At 36.9% G+C, this 14,736-nt stretch overlaps 1 protein-coding gene across 24 annotated transcripts in view; it reads left to right on the top strand.

The window, feature by feature from the left end:
- AFDN (afadin, adherens junction formation factor) overlaps positions 1-14,736 on the top strand; it is a 133,436-nt gene that overhangs the window by 55,119 nt on the left and 63,581 nt on the right. For all 24 annotated transcript variants that reach the window (XR_008237892.1, XM_052805515.1, XM_052805510.1 and 21 more), the window contains 4 exons: positions 3,161-3,255; positions 3,994-4,256; positions 5,825-5,894; positions 8,103-8,221. Coding sequence is in view for 23 of the 24 variants with exons in the window: in XM_052805515.1 (XP_052661475.1) it covers positions 3,161-3,255; positions 3,994-4,256; positions 5,825-5,894; positions 8,103-8,221 (547 nt within the window). In the remaining variant the exon portion in view is untranslated. The remainder of the gene's footprint in view (positions 1-3,160; positions 3,256-3,993; positions 4,257-5,824; positions 5,895-8,102; positions 8,222-14,736) is intronic.

The following is a 14,736-nucleotide window of genomic DNA, read 5'->3' as shown; positions in this document are numbered from 1 at the left end:
CAGATGTATTATTCCCTCCCCCTGCAAATTCTGGACCTTAACTCGTATGACTTAGATCGTATGTACTGCCTTTCTGAACCATCAGAAGTCTTTAAAGTTTGGTCCTTAGAAGCTAAGAACAGCCTTCTTGGACTGTCATGGTTTGGGGAGCAGGGACTTTGCCATAGGTATGGCAGAATCTGTATCCTGCTGCAGTGAGTTGAAGAATGCATTCCAAACAACATTTAGGCGAGCTTCCAGCTGTTGAAAAACAGGAAATACAAGACTGTAGTATAATGCAACCTTCCTTCCCTCCTGCATCCCTCCCCTAGAACAAAAAGGCCTTTCATCCTTTTTAGAATTTGTAGTAATTCTCTTCAAGATTAAGATACCTTTTACTGTAGAAATGGGTTTTTACTGGTGGGTGATTATGTGTGTGTTCCAAATGACTTTCCGTAACTCCTTGAATTTTTCTCATTTTCTGGGAAGAAAAAAAAAAAGTTTGTATCTAGTGCTGTGGTTTTAAAGTAAGTTTTTTTTTTTCTTGTTATATTAGACACTCCAGAGAAGCAAAACAGTCTTAATTTGCCTCAGCATAAACATTGTGATACTAAAATACATTTCTTGTGTGAAAGCACATTTTACGTGACATGCACCTATATTGAGGATATACAGTGGTTTGAGGCTAAACATTTATTAGCAGGAACTCGGTATTGAGTGACTATTCACAAATGCTGAACTCGGGAATGAGATTCCAAAATTATCTTAAACATGTGAAAAACATAATATTTTATTGTGTATTTTACAGAATATTTCAGAAATATGTAGGAATTTTTTTAAGTTTCTTTTGTTTTTTTTTTTCTTCTTAAGATGACAAAAACGAAAAAATACGGCGGGCGGGGCATATATTTAGTATAAAGGTGAAATCACTAGACTGTAAAGCCTGTTCTCTAACCTGTATAAAAAGGGTTTAGGAGAAAGTGCCAAAAGAAATTAAGAACAAAAGCCCTAAATAGCTAACCCTGACTTCTGTGCCACTGACTTTTGAAATTCCAGTATTTTTGCATGTTGAATAAGGGTCCTTGCCTCCAAACGGAATCTGGTATCTTTTGGGTGCCAGTTTTACCAAACTGGGATGTGGATAGGAGGAGGAAATGTTTGGCTTTTGGATTCATAAATAAATAAATGAAGGAGCTACTCTAAGTTTTGATGTGTAAGTTGTGGGGAGACGTAATAACAATTCAGAGAATTGGGGGTAAGCAGCCAAATGTATTCGGTAGTGTATTACATGTCTGCATTTGGTGACATTGAAGATACAGCTCTGTAATTTCTGATTAGTATCATTAAGTATTAAAAACTGCACACAGTTTAAATTGCTGAAGATAGTATATTAGCATTACCTTTTTTAGTGTACAGTGATATTAGATGTATGTCTTTATCGAGTCAAATATTGGGATTTAATAAAAGGCTTATCCCTGTACCTGAAAAATGTCGAGAGGACTGAGTGCTCTTACGTTTAATACTTGGTTTGTGATGGATGACATACTACTATTACAATAGTGGTTCTAAATATATTCAATAACTGGTTATTACTATAGTGTCAGCACTTAACTTTGGTATTCGTAGTACTAGTCTATGGACTGTCTCTGCCTGATGTCGTTATGTCCCAATAACATCACAACACCTCCAGGAGAAGCTTACTACTAGAAGCACCTATTATATTTTTCCCCATGTCAGAAACATGTAAAATTCTGTTGGTATCATTATTCATTGATACCCAGCTTCTTCCGCCCTCCATTCACTATGCGTTTTCTGTTCTTTTGTACTGTTGCCTTCCTTTCTATCTCCTGCTTTTAATCAGTGTATAGTTCTTAAAGGTTAAATTTTCTCTGTGCTGTTGACTTTTAATTCCTTTAAATAATGTTCATTGAAGGATTGATAGAGGACTTCATAGACTAAGTGAAATTTTATGGTTAAATGGCTTGCATTCTGATTTTAATTTTTAACATCCTTATAATAATGCTGGGTGTTTACGATTAGATTTATGGAGATTCTGTTTATATTGACTTTCATTTAAAATTTGAAGATGACTAATATCCTACTGAAGGCAGTTTCACTGTATGTGCCATGGCTTTAGTAATATTCTCTAATGCTTTTTGGTGATGACTTGAAATCATTGTTCATGTCCACAGGTAAGACATTCTTTGTCTTGCAGCCTCCCTTTTTTTTCATCTTCCCTTTGGAGGAGAAATTGGAGAGAAGTCAGAAGTGGCAGTATTAGTTTAGTATCTGATAGTATTTAAAGTTGTGGTATTTTCTGGGAAGCAGGGAAGATTTATATGTATGCCAAAATCCATCTATGTTAGCCTGTGAAGGCAGCAGCTAAACCCTGTGCTGCATCTGGTGTATCTTCTGAAATTTTATTCTATTTGGACAATGTTCTTTGAGGGGGAGGAGGAAAATGAACTTTCTTTGACCTCATTTTCTGCGAGATGAAAATACAGGTCAATGGGACTATAAAGATAAGGCCAGAAGTGCTGCAGTCCTGTATATCAAGACTAAAGCTGTCATAGGTAAACATTTTGTAACATTCTCTTTTAATATGGCCCTATTTCAGTATCTGATGAATGGGAAAGTTTGGTGTGTTGGCCGTCTGTCAGTAGATATTGCTGATAATGTGTACTTCTAGTAAGATCAATCATAGAATCATTTTGGTTGGAAAAGACCTTCAAGATCATAGAGTCCAACCATTAACCATGCCCCCTAAACCATGTTCTAAATACTATTACTATAGAGATCTGCAGATATCTTATATTCTAAATCTTTTAAACCCATATTGATAAACCCATATAAAAATCTTAGAGATTAACAAAAAATGTATTGCTTAAAGTACTCAGGAAACAGAGAAAGTTCTTCAAAGTATGTTCAGAATAGTGGTTCTTGATTACTTTGCTCTTTGCACTTGTAGAAAACAGCCACTCTGAGTGGGCTCTGTCTACTTTCAGTGGTTTTACATGACGATGAACAACTGAGTTCCCAACAAATCTTGAAAGAATGTCACTCAGTTACTTTTTAGGTAAACACCGCTACTCTGAACTAAATTGCAATAGTGTAGAGTTGCAATAGTAGTGTATTTGAACTTTAATAGCTTGCAAATTAATATTTGTCACTTGCTGTACAGATGGTTCTGACTCCAGAGATAAGCCAAAGCTCTATCGTCTACAATTAAGTGTCACTGAAGTTGGAACCGAAAAATTTGATGACAATTCTATTCAGGTATGGAAAAAAAGCAGACTCAGATGACAGAACTGATCTGATCTCTGGTCAGTTAAGTGTAATTGTGGAAACTAGTAAAATATTCTGTGAATACCCTTCAAAGCTAGAAGGCTAAAATATTGCTGCAATTTCATGTTAATGGTCGTAGCTCTCTGATTCATTGTATTTTCTCTGTCTTGCTTTATGAGGAAAGTAAGGGTTTCATTATTTAAAGTGGGGTATTCTTTTTCATCACTGGATCAAATGGTATTTATCGGTGTTATCACAACTGCTTAATGGCTTTCAAGTCCTAGTCTCAACCCCTTTGAGTGAGGTAGTATTTCTTAAATGTATAAAACAAGCATAGTTGTATGAAGTTCATGCCAGGGAGTCTCTTACAGCACCCTGGGTCCACGTCAGCGCAGCAGTTGGCTTGTAAATACTTGCATTGTGAGATTTCGCATCAAAACAGCAAGTGGAAGAAAACAGTTCTGAACAGCATATGACCAAAAAAGTGAAAAACTTTTCATTAAGGGATTTCTGCTGCACATATTAGTTAAATGTGGGTTTTATTATCTCTGTTGCAAGGAAAATTGAAGTGAAACTCAACTGATTTTTAGCACCACTCATCTGTGTTAAATTCATAAGAAAGCAAAGTTACTAGTCTGTAAATAGGATAAGCTGCAGCTCAATCTTTCTGTTTTAATTTCTGCTGCTGTATAATTTAGTTTATTCCATGTTGATTAATTCTATTTCCAGTTATTTGGTCCAGGAATTCAGCCTCATCATTGTGACCTCACTAATATGGACGGAGTTGTTACTGTAACCCCGAGAAGCATTGATGCCGAAACCTACGTGGAAGGTCAGCGTATTTCAGAAACCACTATGCTGCAAAGTGGAATGAAGGTTCAGTTTGGGTCATCTCATGTATTTAAGTTTGTGGATCCCACTCAGGACCATATTATTCCCAAAAGACCTATTGATGCAAGTCTTATGGTCAAAGGTCCAAGACACAAAACTGGGTGAGTAAAATTCATTTTCTTCCCGCTGAGGTGAAGGGGGGAGCCTTGGAAAAAATAGAGAATGAGCACATTATAAACAGCCTGTGACTAGAGTGTGAGTTTAAATGAGTTCCGAGTAGCTGCATTTAAGTGTTAAGTGTATAATAACTGTTTTAATACTTGAGCTCCACCTTGTGATTTTTTTTAGGATTAGCAAGTGTCTTTTTCATTATGAAGTATTCAGACAAGTTTTCCTGATGCTCACTTTTGTGTTAAAAACAGTGGAATGCCTTATTTTAATGTATTTCAAAGGTCATCCAACCTCCAGGAAAAGTAAAGAATTTGCTGAATGTTTTCAGAGAGCCTGGTTTTTGTTTTTTTCTCAGATGGTAACTTTAAAAATTGCACTAGAAGGATTTGGAAATTAGGTAGGGTAGTCACGAAATGATACTGTCAAGATAGGGAACTAAATGTCTCAATATAGCAACCACTTTTTACAGTGTGATTACTTATCTTCTAGTTTGTGTTGCAAGGACTAACAGTCCAGAAGTCCACCCTGTTGTTTCTGTGTATATTCACATTTTTGATAGGTGCCTAATAAAAATACTGATTATAGATTTAGTGACTTGTAGGGGCTCAGGTATTCTGTTCAGTGGCTATAGAAATGTTCAGGAGAAACAATCTTAAAATTGGACTGTATAGCATGGGGAAAAAACCCCATCATATCTTCCATCCTCTCTGGGTCCAAATGAGGCTACTACTGTAGTATACTGTGGTTTGGAAAAGAAACAAAGCGGCTTGGAGATGAGTGAAGGATACCTAGGAAAAGAGGGTCTTTCTGCTGAGTTAATACAGATGTATAGTTTAACCATTACTATTTTTTCTCCACTTTATTTTAATGTGGTAGTACACTGTGTGCTTGTTGTAGGATCTGTCTGCAGGAAGACCTCCAGCCATTTAGCTGTCATATAATATTACTGCTTAAATCTTGAGTTCATTCTACATCTAGCCTACAGATCAATAATCAAATGCTCTCGCAGGTTCACATAGTCAACTGCAAAGCACTGCACTACTGCAGAGCTTTTACCTGGACAGCAAAATCTCTGGCAAAGGGCTATTGCAGCTGGAACAATCAAATATTTTTTTTTAAATCTTTAGAATAACCAGATAATAAAATGTATTACTATGATTTATGAATGATTTACATTATCAAGATTGTTGTACATTTAGTACTGAAGAGCTGAGCAAAAAATTGTAGCAAGTCTACTACAGTGAATACAATACCTTGAACATATTTTTATGTGTTTTTATATTTATATTATTTATGTTCATGCGTATTTATATTTTCTTGCTTGATTGGGAAAAAATATAACTAGGAATCTGTTTTCCCAGAGGAAACTATCTGTATAAATATTTGTAGTGTTTTTCTATAAAGAATTGATAACCCCTTTTAAAACGTGGATATTAACTGGACTCATGGTATACCTCTTGAATTTTAATTCACTAATTTTAGCTACTCTGTTCCTTGTTTGTTAAATATTTAACAATATAATTTCTAAAAAGTACTTGAAATGTTACCTTGTTTTTAGAGCTGTACAGGAAACCACGTTTGATCTGGAGGGAGATGTTCACAGTGGAACAGCATTACCAGCAAGCAAGGTATTATATTATGACTAAATTATCAATAAATAATAAAAGAAGATGTGTAAGCTAGGTCAAAATTATAACATCAGTAGTATTTGGTAAAGTGCAGCCAGTTCATCATTCTCCCCAGCCATTTCCTTTTGTGGGTGGGCTTGGGTATCATGTGCAGCATGGGGTTTTTGGTGGTTTTTGTTTTGTTTTGTTTTTTTCCACAAAACTGTTTTGTTTAAGTTTGTATTAGCATTTGACATGTATTCCATGCCAAGAATAGTAGCTTCTTTTAGGGAAATTCCTCAAGCCTAGACCAGTTTCTCCCCAAACTGACCTATTGAAGGCAGATTACATGCAGGTAGAGATTCCTGTTAGAAATTATACATCATTATCTTAAGTATGTAGCATATGGCTATTGTCATCTGTGGTAGGGTAAACAAATGTTTTATATAAAATGTGAAAGGGTGTTTAACTAGGCTTTTAAAATTTAATGGATGTGACTTCTGATTTCAATAGAGCTAGTGTACAAACACTGACTAAACAAACTGCCTCTGCAGTCATAGTTATAAACATTTTATGAGGTGATAATCTTTTCTTGCTTGCTTTCTGCACTGTCTTTCTGTTAATAAATTCTGTGCCAGAGTTGCATTTTCCACACTGCGTGTCCAAACAGACAGAGTAAAATGACACAATGGTTAATGCCTTTCTTGGTGCTGTGATCACATGTCTCAGATGAAATGAGAGAATGAATTATTTCAGCAGTATGAAATGTAGCAGTCCTCTCAGAAATGCATTTCCTTTTATGTTTTATTACTACTATTATCAAATTGAAATAGTAGTAAAGAAATTTAGTGATATTGGTGTGGCAGTGTAGACATTAATAATACTCTGATAGCTTTTGAATATATTTGTTAGTTTTAATTTTTTTTTTCTTGCCACAGACTTCTGATTCAGTTTTTCTCTTTGTAGCTTTGCTTGTGACAGTACTTTCTTTTATCTTGGATGCATTCTTTGCCTTTGATAGGAATTTATTTAGTGACATTCTGAAAGGGGGAAAAAAAAAAGAAACTTTGTAAACTACTAAAATGCCTTAAAATTGCTCAGAATTGGAGTTTCTGACATTATTATATAGCATACCTCATATTCTTTTCAGACTCATTAGAAAAATACTGTTAGTGGACCTAGGGAAGCTTGGGGAATTTTTTTTTATTTAATTTTTTTTTTTTTTTAGTTGTACCATTTGAGAATGTGCATGACATCTTGTTAACTCAGTGGTGAATCACTTGTTTTCTAACAGTTGCTCTTAGGAGTTTGCTTTTTCTGTTTGGAAAAGGGGTAACAATAATGAAAGTTCTCTGAGGCTTGGTGGTGAAAAGTAGTTCATGGATTGGCATGTCAGTACTGAAAGAACTATTTTGTTCAAACTCTTTTTCCGAGATGCACTTTTTGATAGGTTTTCTTGTGTCAAAGCAAATTATTTAGTCCGAGAAATTTATTAGGAAATGTGGAAATGCTTCATATTTTACTGATGTTTTGTTTTCAACTGTTTTTACGGAAAAATAATTGCTATATATTTTGCTGCTTAAAGCAGCATGTTTTTCCCCTTCCTGATAGGGCTCGATGTAATTGGAAATCATAAATTAAAAGCTTCCTATTAAGGAACTTGTGACACCTGAAAGAAAACAAACGAAATTGTACATAAAAAATTGCAGTTTGAATTGCCACTTCTTGTCCTGGAAAATTATATATTGTCTAGCAGATCAGACTTTCCTTAAGAACAGGATAAATTATGGCATGGATCAATAATGGAAGCACTTGGAGCTATGGCAGAAGCAGGGCAGGGGAGCATAGCCAGTTTTAGATCTGTTAATATGTTTAACCTTGTCGCTTAGCTAAAGTTTTCATTAACAACTCATTCTTACTTTGTAATGATAACTATGCAACTTTTAAATAAAGACATTTGAGATTTTCATTATATGTTCTTGCAATGCATTAACAAATAGTTGCTCCTAGCTGGCCATTGTTGGCTTTTGAATTGCAAGTGTGCTCTTTGATGCTTTGCTGGGGTGAAAACACCTGCTGAGCTGCTGGATTCTCTGCTGTACTCTTCTCTTCTGTTTTCCCATCTCTTTTCAAGCCTCACATTGACACTTCATTTTAATAGTGCCAAGCACAAATACTGGCTAATCCAGTGTTTGCATGCTAAGCACCTGTCCCGCTGTTTTGAATTAGAGCACCAGCAGGCTTGATGGTGACAGGACATCATCAGCATCCAGCACAGCCGAACGAGGAATGGTGAAGCCGATGATTAGAATAGAACAGCAGCAAGATTACCGCAGACAGGAAAGCAGGTAGGAAATGTGTAATCCATTACTTCTTAAAATGGAAAAAAACTGGATACATTTTTCAGATAGATCAAGCAGTTTGTTAAAATATTTTAAACTACCTGATTTTCCCTATGGAAAATAAGATTTCCTTTGAGATACCACTCCAAATAAAACCCAGGATTAACAACCAAAGCAAAAAACTTCAGAATACTTAAAAAAAAAATTATTCCTTTGTTTCAATATTCTGTTATTTGTAGTTCTCTTTTTGTAAAGCCAAGCTGATAGTCATGTCATACCATTGTTGATTTGTGGTCAGAAGTACAATTATTTGAAGTTTTCATTTGTCAGTGGCAAGATGATGTGATTTACTCTGGAGAGGAAAATAACCAAGTCATTCCTATTTCTACAGTAGTGTTGTTGGCAAGTCTTGTGAGCAAGAATTTTAGCTACCTCTGAATGCTTGTCTTGTAAAGTTATGTAACTTATAATTACATATAAAACCTCCTTCTTGATTTTTGCTTTTATGATATAGTGGCTGTTAGTAAGTAGATAAATGCTATCCTATTTTGCTCATAAGACCTTTTTTCAGGTACAGAATGACAGTTTTCATAACCTGCATATTCAGTTTGTTTCCAAAGCCATAGTGGAAAACACTGACTTCAAATCGTATGCCATTTTCTTGCTATTCAGTCTCCATGTATTCATAATACCTTGTTCGAATTCAGTTTGCGCCCATCCAAAAGGACTCAACTCCCAGTTAGAAAATGTCTTTTAATATTAGCATTGCTTCAAAAATTGTCTCTATTTTCCATCATAAATAGAGGAGACCTGATGGGGTGCATCCATGGTGGGAGTTGGTTTTGCAATGATGTCAGCCACTGTCTCATCTTTGGAAGGTCGTGGAGATCAGAGGTACTGAATGGCTGGAAAAGGGCAAATATTATACCCATCTACAGAAAAGATAAAGTGGAAGATCCAGAAAATACTGAGCAGTCATTATTAATTCAGGCCCTGGGAAAATTGTAGAACAAGTCCTCGTAGAAGCTATTTCAAGGCACACAAAGGACAAGAAAGTGGTTAAGAAAAGACAGCGTGGATTTACTAAGGATAAATCATGCTTGACCCACCTGACTGGCTTCTGTGGTGGAACAGCTTGCATAGTTAATGAGGGGAGAGCTCTGGGCATCATATCATCTATATGATTCTAGCAAGGCATTGTCACAATCTCCCAGAACATCCTTGTTGAAAAGATATGGTCTGGATCAGTGGACTGCAAGATGGGTGGAAAACTGGCTAAACTGCCAGGCTGAAAGGGTAATGGTTAATGGCTTAAAGCTGAACTTTGCAGCTGGTTGTGAATGGAGTTTCTCAAGGTCAGTATTGGATCTGATACTACTTAGTAACTGTATAAACTATCTGGGTGACAGGATTGAATGCATCATCACCAAGTTTGTGGGTAATACCAAACTTGGAGGACAGCAAATAAGCCACAAAGAAGAGCCACCTATGCAACAAGAATTGCATGAAGTTTAAGAAAAGTAAATGTGAGGCCCTGGACACGAGGTAGAAAATGCCAAGAGAGACGTAGGCTGAAGTCTGACTGGATTGTAGCTTTGCTGAAAAGAACCTGGGGTCCTGGTGTACAGCAAGCTAAACTTGAGGCAGCAGTGAAGGCAATCTATGTCCTGAGCTGTATCAGCAAGAACACAGCCAGCAGGTTAAGGGATGTGATTATCCCCCTTTACTTGGCTCTTGTTAGGCCACACCTGGTATACTGCGTCCAGTTTTGGTGCCTCCAGTCCAAGAGAGGTTGGAAAAGTGGCAACGGTCCTGCGAAGGGACATCTCCACCAAGATGATTGGAGGATTAAAGGACTCAGTGTATGAAGAAAGGTCAAAAGGATAGGGTTTTTTCAGTCTAGAGGGAAGGTGGCTCAGGGTGGATCTAACTGCAGTCTTCCAATACCTAGAAGGGTAGTTACAGAGAAGATGGCGGTGCTGTCATCACAAGGATACTGGTTGACCGGTGAAGAGGCAATGAGCAGAAGTTGCTTTGGGGGAAAATTGTCTGGTTGTAGGGGGCATCAGGGAAGAATCTTCACTCTGGGACCAAGTGAATATTGGGATATGTTGCCCGGAGAACTGGTAGAATCTTCCTCAGGAAATTTTCAAGGTTCTGCTTGACAAGGCTCTGGATAACCCTGGATAAAGCCCTGCTTTGAACAGAAGTTTGGGGCACGTGATCTCTAGAGGTCTGTTTCAACTTAGGCTTCTGTGTGATTGTTTTTTCTCTGGAGTCCAATCAGTTCTGATAAAAAGAACATAGGAGAAGAATGACTGGGTACCTAGAGTTGGAATTACATAGCCTTGATAAGTGAAGGCCCAGGGCAGATCTTATCAATGTGTGTAAATACCTGAGGGGAGGAACTTCTTTTACTGTGAAAGTGATTGAACACTGGAACAGATTCCCCAGAGAAGGTATGGAGTCTCTGTTCTTGAAGATACTAAAAAACTGACTGGACAAGGTCGTGAGCAACTTGCTGTAGTTGACCCTGCTTTGAGCAGGGAAGTTGGACTAGATGATCTCCAGAGGTCCCTTCACACCTCAGCGATTCTGTGAAAATAATTTTTTTCAAATCTTAAGGAAAATACAAGATGGTATTGTTGTCTACATAAATCAGCTTTTAAATTTAGATGAAGTGCTATGATAAATGGATGCAAACTAAGGTAAATGTGCTGCAGGTTAAAAAGTGTAGTGATTGAAGCTGTAAATCTTCTAGTACCTTTAGGTGGATTTATTATTCGCTAGATGGAAGACAGAGTTCAGAGATGTGAGTGGTAGAAAAAAGAAAAAAGGGGAAAAAAAAGGGCAGACGTCATGGTTTAACCCCAGCCGGCAACTAGGCACCATGCAGCTACTCAATCATTCCTCCTCCCCCTCCCAGTGGGATGGGGAGAAGAATTGAAAAAAAAGAAGTAAAACTCGTGGGTTGAGATGAGAACGGTTTAATAAAGTACAATAATGACAATAATGATAATGATAATTGTAATGAAAAGGAATATAACAGAGAGAAATTAGACCCAAGAAAAGACAAGTGATGCACAATGCCATTGCTCACCATGTGCGGACTGATGCCCGAGCAGTGAACGGCCCTTCCCGGCCAACTCCCCCCAGTTTATATACTGAGCATGACGTTCTATGATATGGAATATCCCTTTGGCTAGTTCGGGTCAGCTGTCCTGGCCATGCTCCCTCCCAGCTCCTTGTATACCTGCTTGCTGCCAGAGCATGGGAAACTGAAAAATCTTTAACTTTGGATAAGTGCTACTTAGCAACAACTAAAACATCAGTGTGTTATCAACATTATTCTCACACTAAATCCAAAACACCGTGTACCAGTTACTAGGAAGAAAATTAACTCTATCCTATCTGAAACCAGCACAGCAGAAAATTGTGCTTCCACCTGAACTGAATTCCTAATGTTCTAGTGTTTTGTAGCAGGGACATCTTTTAGATGCTTTCAATGAAGTTACAGGAGAATACAACTTGGTTCTACTCTGCACTCTCTTGTTAGAGTGCCTGGGCATCTTGAGTGTCTTTTTCAGAACTGTTTTTATTAAGGTTGCCGAAGATTTAACTCCTTCTTGTTGAATTACTAGTCTTTTACCTATAATTTTCCTCTCTTATGAAAGATCAACAAAACTTTGTGAAATTTTTATACCCTTTGTGGATGTATTTTGTGAATCTTCTGTTGGGCTTCCTCTGGGATACTCTGGTCTCATTTTGTGAACTGTAAGGACAGTAATCATGGGGTGAAGTAACTGCTGTGTTAGTTCGAAGAACCAAAAAATCTTCACTGAACACTTCCAGGTTCTTGTTACTGTACAACTAGTCCACCGCTGTACTAAGTGTCCTTGTCTGTTCTTTTTGTGTCTGTTCATCATGGCTGTTCAAAGGTGAACAATAAGGCAAAAAAGACTTTCCTCCCATCAGTCACTGAATGGGTTGAAGACCAAAGATTAGAATTTGGCTGCCTTATTTTTTTGTCTCTAGGAAAAAAATAATTGAAATCTTGAGAGCATAGCTCCATTTTACCTATTGCGTACGGTTGTTCTGACTGAAATGTGATTCTGTGAAATAAAAGATAATGACTATTTAGTTAAGGATTATGGTCATACATCCTTGTTAGATAACTGACTTCAATTAGCGTGAGCAAGCATATAATAAAAAAGAAAAAAAGATCATTTTTTGCGTTGGATACCCTTCAGGAGTTCTTAAAAATGCATTCGGTTGGAAATGAGAATAGTGATATATAAGCGATGTTAATGGAATGCAGACACTTACCTAATACCTAATTTTAACATGCCTTACAAAATTTATACGTAGCTAGTATGCTGGCTAAAACAACCTCACAAGGACAGAGTATATTTTATTTTTTTATGCAGTTTGTCGCAGACAATTAATCTAGGAGAATACAGAAATATCTAGAGAATGTATTGTTTTTAATGCAATTTTGAAGTGTAATATTACCTGACACGATACTTAGAGATGAGGCAACCCCTAATCAATATTTTATGGCCTTGCTACACATACCTTAACTAGACTTTCAGACTGGTTTAGCTCAGAGAATCTCATCACCACAGAGAGAGGATTTTTGTATAAAAGCAATAGCACAAAGACAATATATACTTAAAATGTATCCAGTAACAAAGCAGGTTGGCTAGCTGCTATCATATCAGAAGCACAGAGAGTTATTTTAACTTAAATTTCCAGTTTGCAAAGCTTAATTAGAGAGTATTTCTTTTGTGTGTGCTTAGGGAGGGCAGAAAATGGTACATTAGTTGAAGGAAACTCATACTAAGGTAGCTAAAATAATTGACCTACTGCATCTGTTCCTAGAGAACTAATTTACAGGTAAAACTAAATGAACTTTTTTTAAAGAAGTCTTTCCTCTTCCTACTTCATATTCATTTCTCTCTTGAAGCCAGTTTCTAAAATTCTGTAAGCAATCTTGCACTAATCCATATCAGTTCTCATCTCATGTACCGCTTTCTCTTCCATTGGAGGGAAGATGGAGAATCCTGTTCCTTCCTTTGTGCTGAAAAGGATCACTATCCTTTTGTTCTAAAGGAAAGGAAGTAAATCATCAGCTGAAATCTGTCACTGGTTTACCAGCCAGTTTGTTGAAATATTTCTTTGTCTTATTACCATTCCTATAATGACAGATTAAAAATTTTTCTGGAGTTATCACTATAGTTCTATTTTGATAATGCTGTGTGAGTATTAGTTATTTTTCTGCAGAAGTCGTTAAGTTCTCAGTGAAGACGACACACCTTGGACAGCGTGGAGATAGTGAGAAATCAGTTCATCTTAAATCTATAGCAGTAAAACCAGAGGAAATGCTAATATTTACACACCAGCTGAGCACTCTTCATAAAGAGGGTGTGCTGTCATGTTTGAAATGTAACGGAATTGGCAGAAATTTATGTACATCTTACCCTGCTGTCTGCTGTTCCTTAACTTTCAGCTCCCCAGAACTTCATTTTGCTGAGCACCTTTCATAATAAAGCATTATCTAGGTGGCATAACTATGTTATCTGTTGGTTTAAGTTTTTGCAAGTTTAAAAACACCCCCCTCCCCCTCCAAACCCAAAATAAAGGCCTTTAGTGTCCTATCTCTGCCTTGTCACATAACTAATATTTCTCACGAGAATGAGGCTTTATATAATTATGTTACATTCCTTTCTTTATCAAAGCTGCTGAGGAAAGTAGAAAGCTACCTATTGTGTTACATGTGGTTAAAAATGGCTATTGCATGCAGAAGATGTTAAGCTTTTACAAATTCCCTAAAAATAGGTGCCTAACTACAGAGAACAGCTCAGTTAATGCTTTTGCTTAAGGGAGGAATGAAATACATGCTTAACCTTTTGCAGACACCAGAAAAATCAATTTTCTGTTCATTTTTCTTCTCTGTGAATTCTCTGATAGGTACTGACAAGAAAGAGCACTGCAGTCAGTTTTAAGTAAGGATGTAGTTCTGGGGCTCATGGAATGACTGCTGTTTCTTAGCATAGCAACAGCCAGGTGGGGGTAGGGGCTAGATTTTTACCTCCTTTTCCTCCTTATCAAAAGAAAGAACAAATAAGTCGACCAAGTTCTCATCAGTTTTGAGGGCATTAAAGATAGCAAAGTACATTTGTTGTAACTGAGCTGATGTTTCAGATGAAGCTTCATTCACTTTCTGTCATGTGTCCATGAATAATTTGTTACTTGAATCCTGTCAATGGCAGGTGGCAAACTGATCCCGTCAGTCTGCCATACAGCACAGAAGAGGATGTTCATTAATATCACAGACTCCACAGTTTAAGTCTGTATTTTGAGCTGTTGTGTTGCGGGCAGATACAGCTTAATGATTCTAGAGGAAAGGTAAAAAAAGGATCATTTTGGGGATGTTGTGTCAGCATCTGGAACCAGTGTATTTGCAGAAATCTGTCATTTTACAGTGGAATTAATACCACCCGTGTGGATTGTTTGTTTCA

This window comes from Harpia harpyja, chromosome 13, assembly GCF_026419915.1.
Source record: "Harpia harpyja isolate bHarHar1 chromosome 13, bHarHar1 primary haplotype, whole genome shotgun sequence".
In the NCBI taxonomy this organism is placed as follows: Eukaryota; Metazoa; Chordata; class Aves; order Accipitriformes; family Accipitridae; genus Harpia; species Harpia harpyja.
The sequence above is the reverse complement of the archived record's forward strand: the minus strand, read 5'-3'. Positions and strand labels throughout refer to the sequence as shown.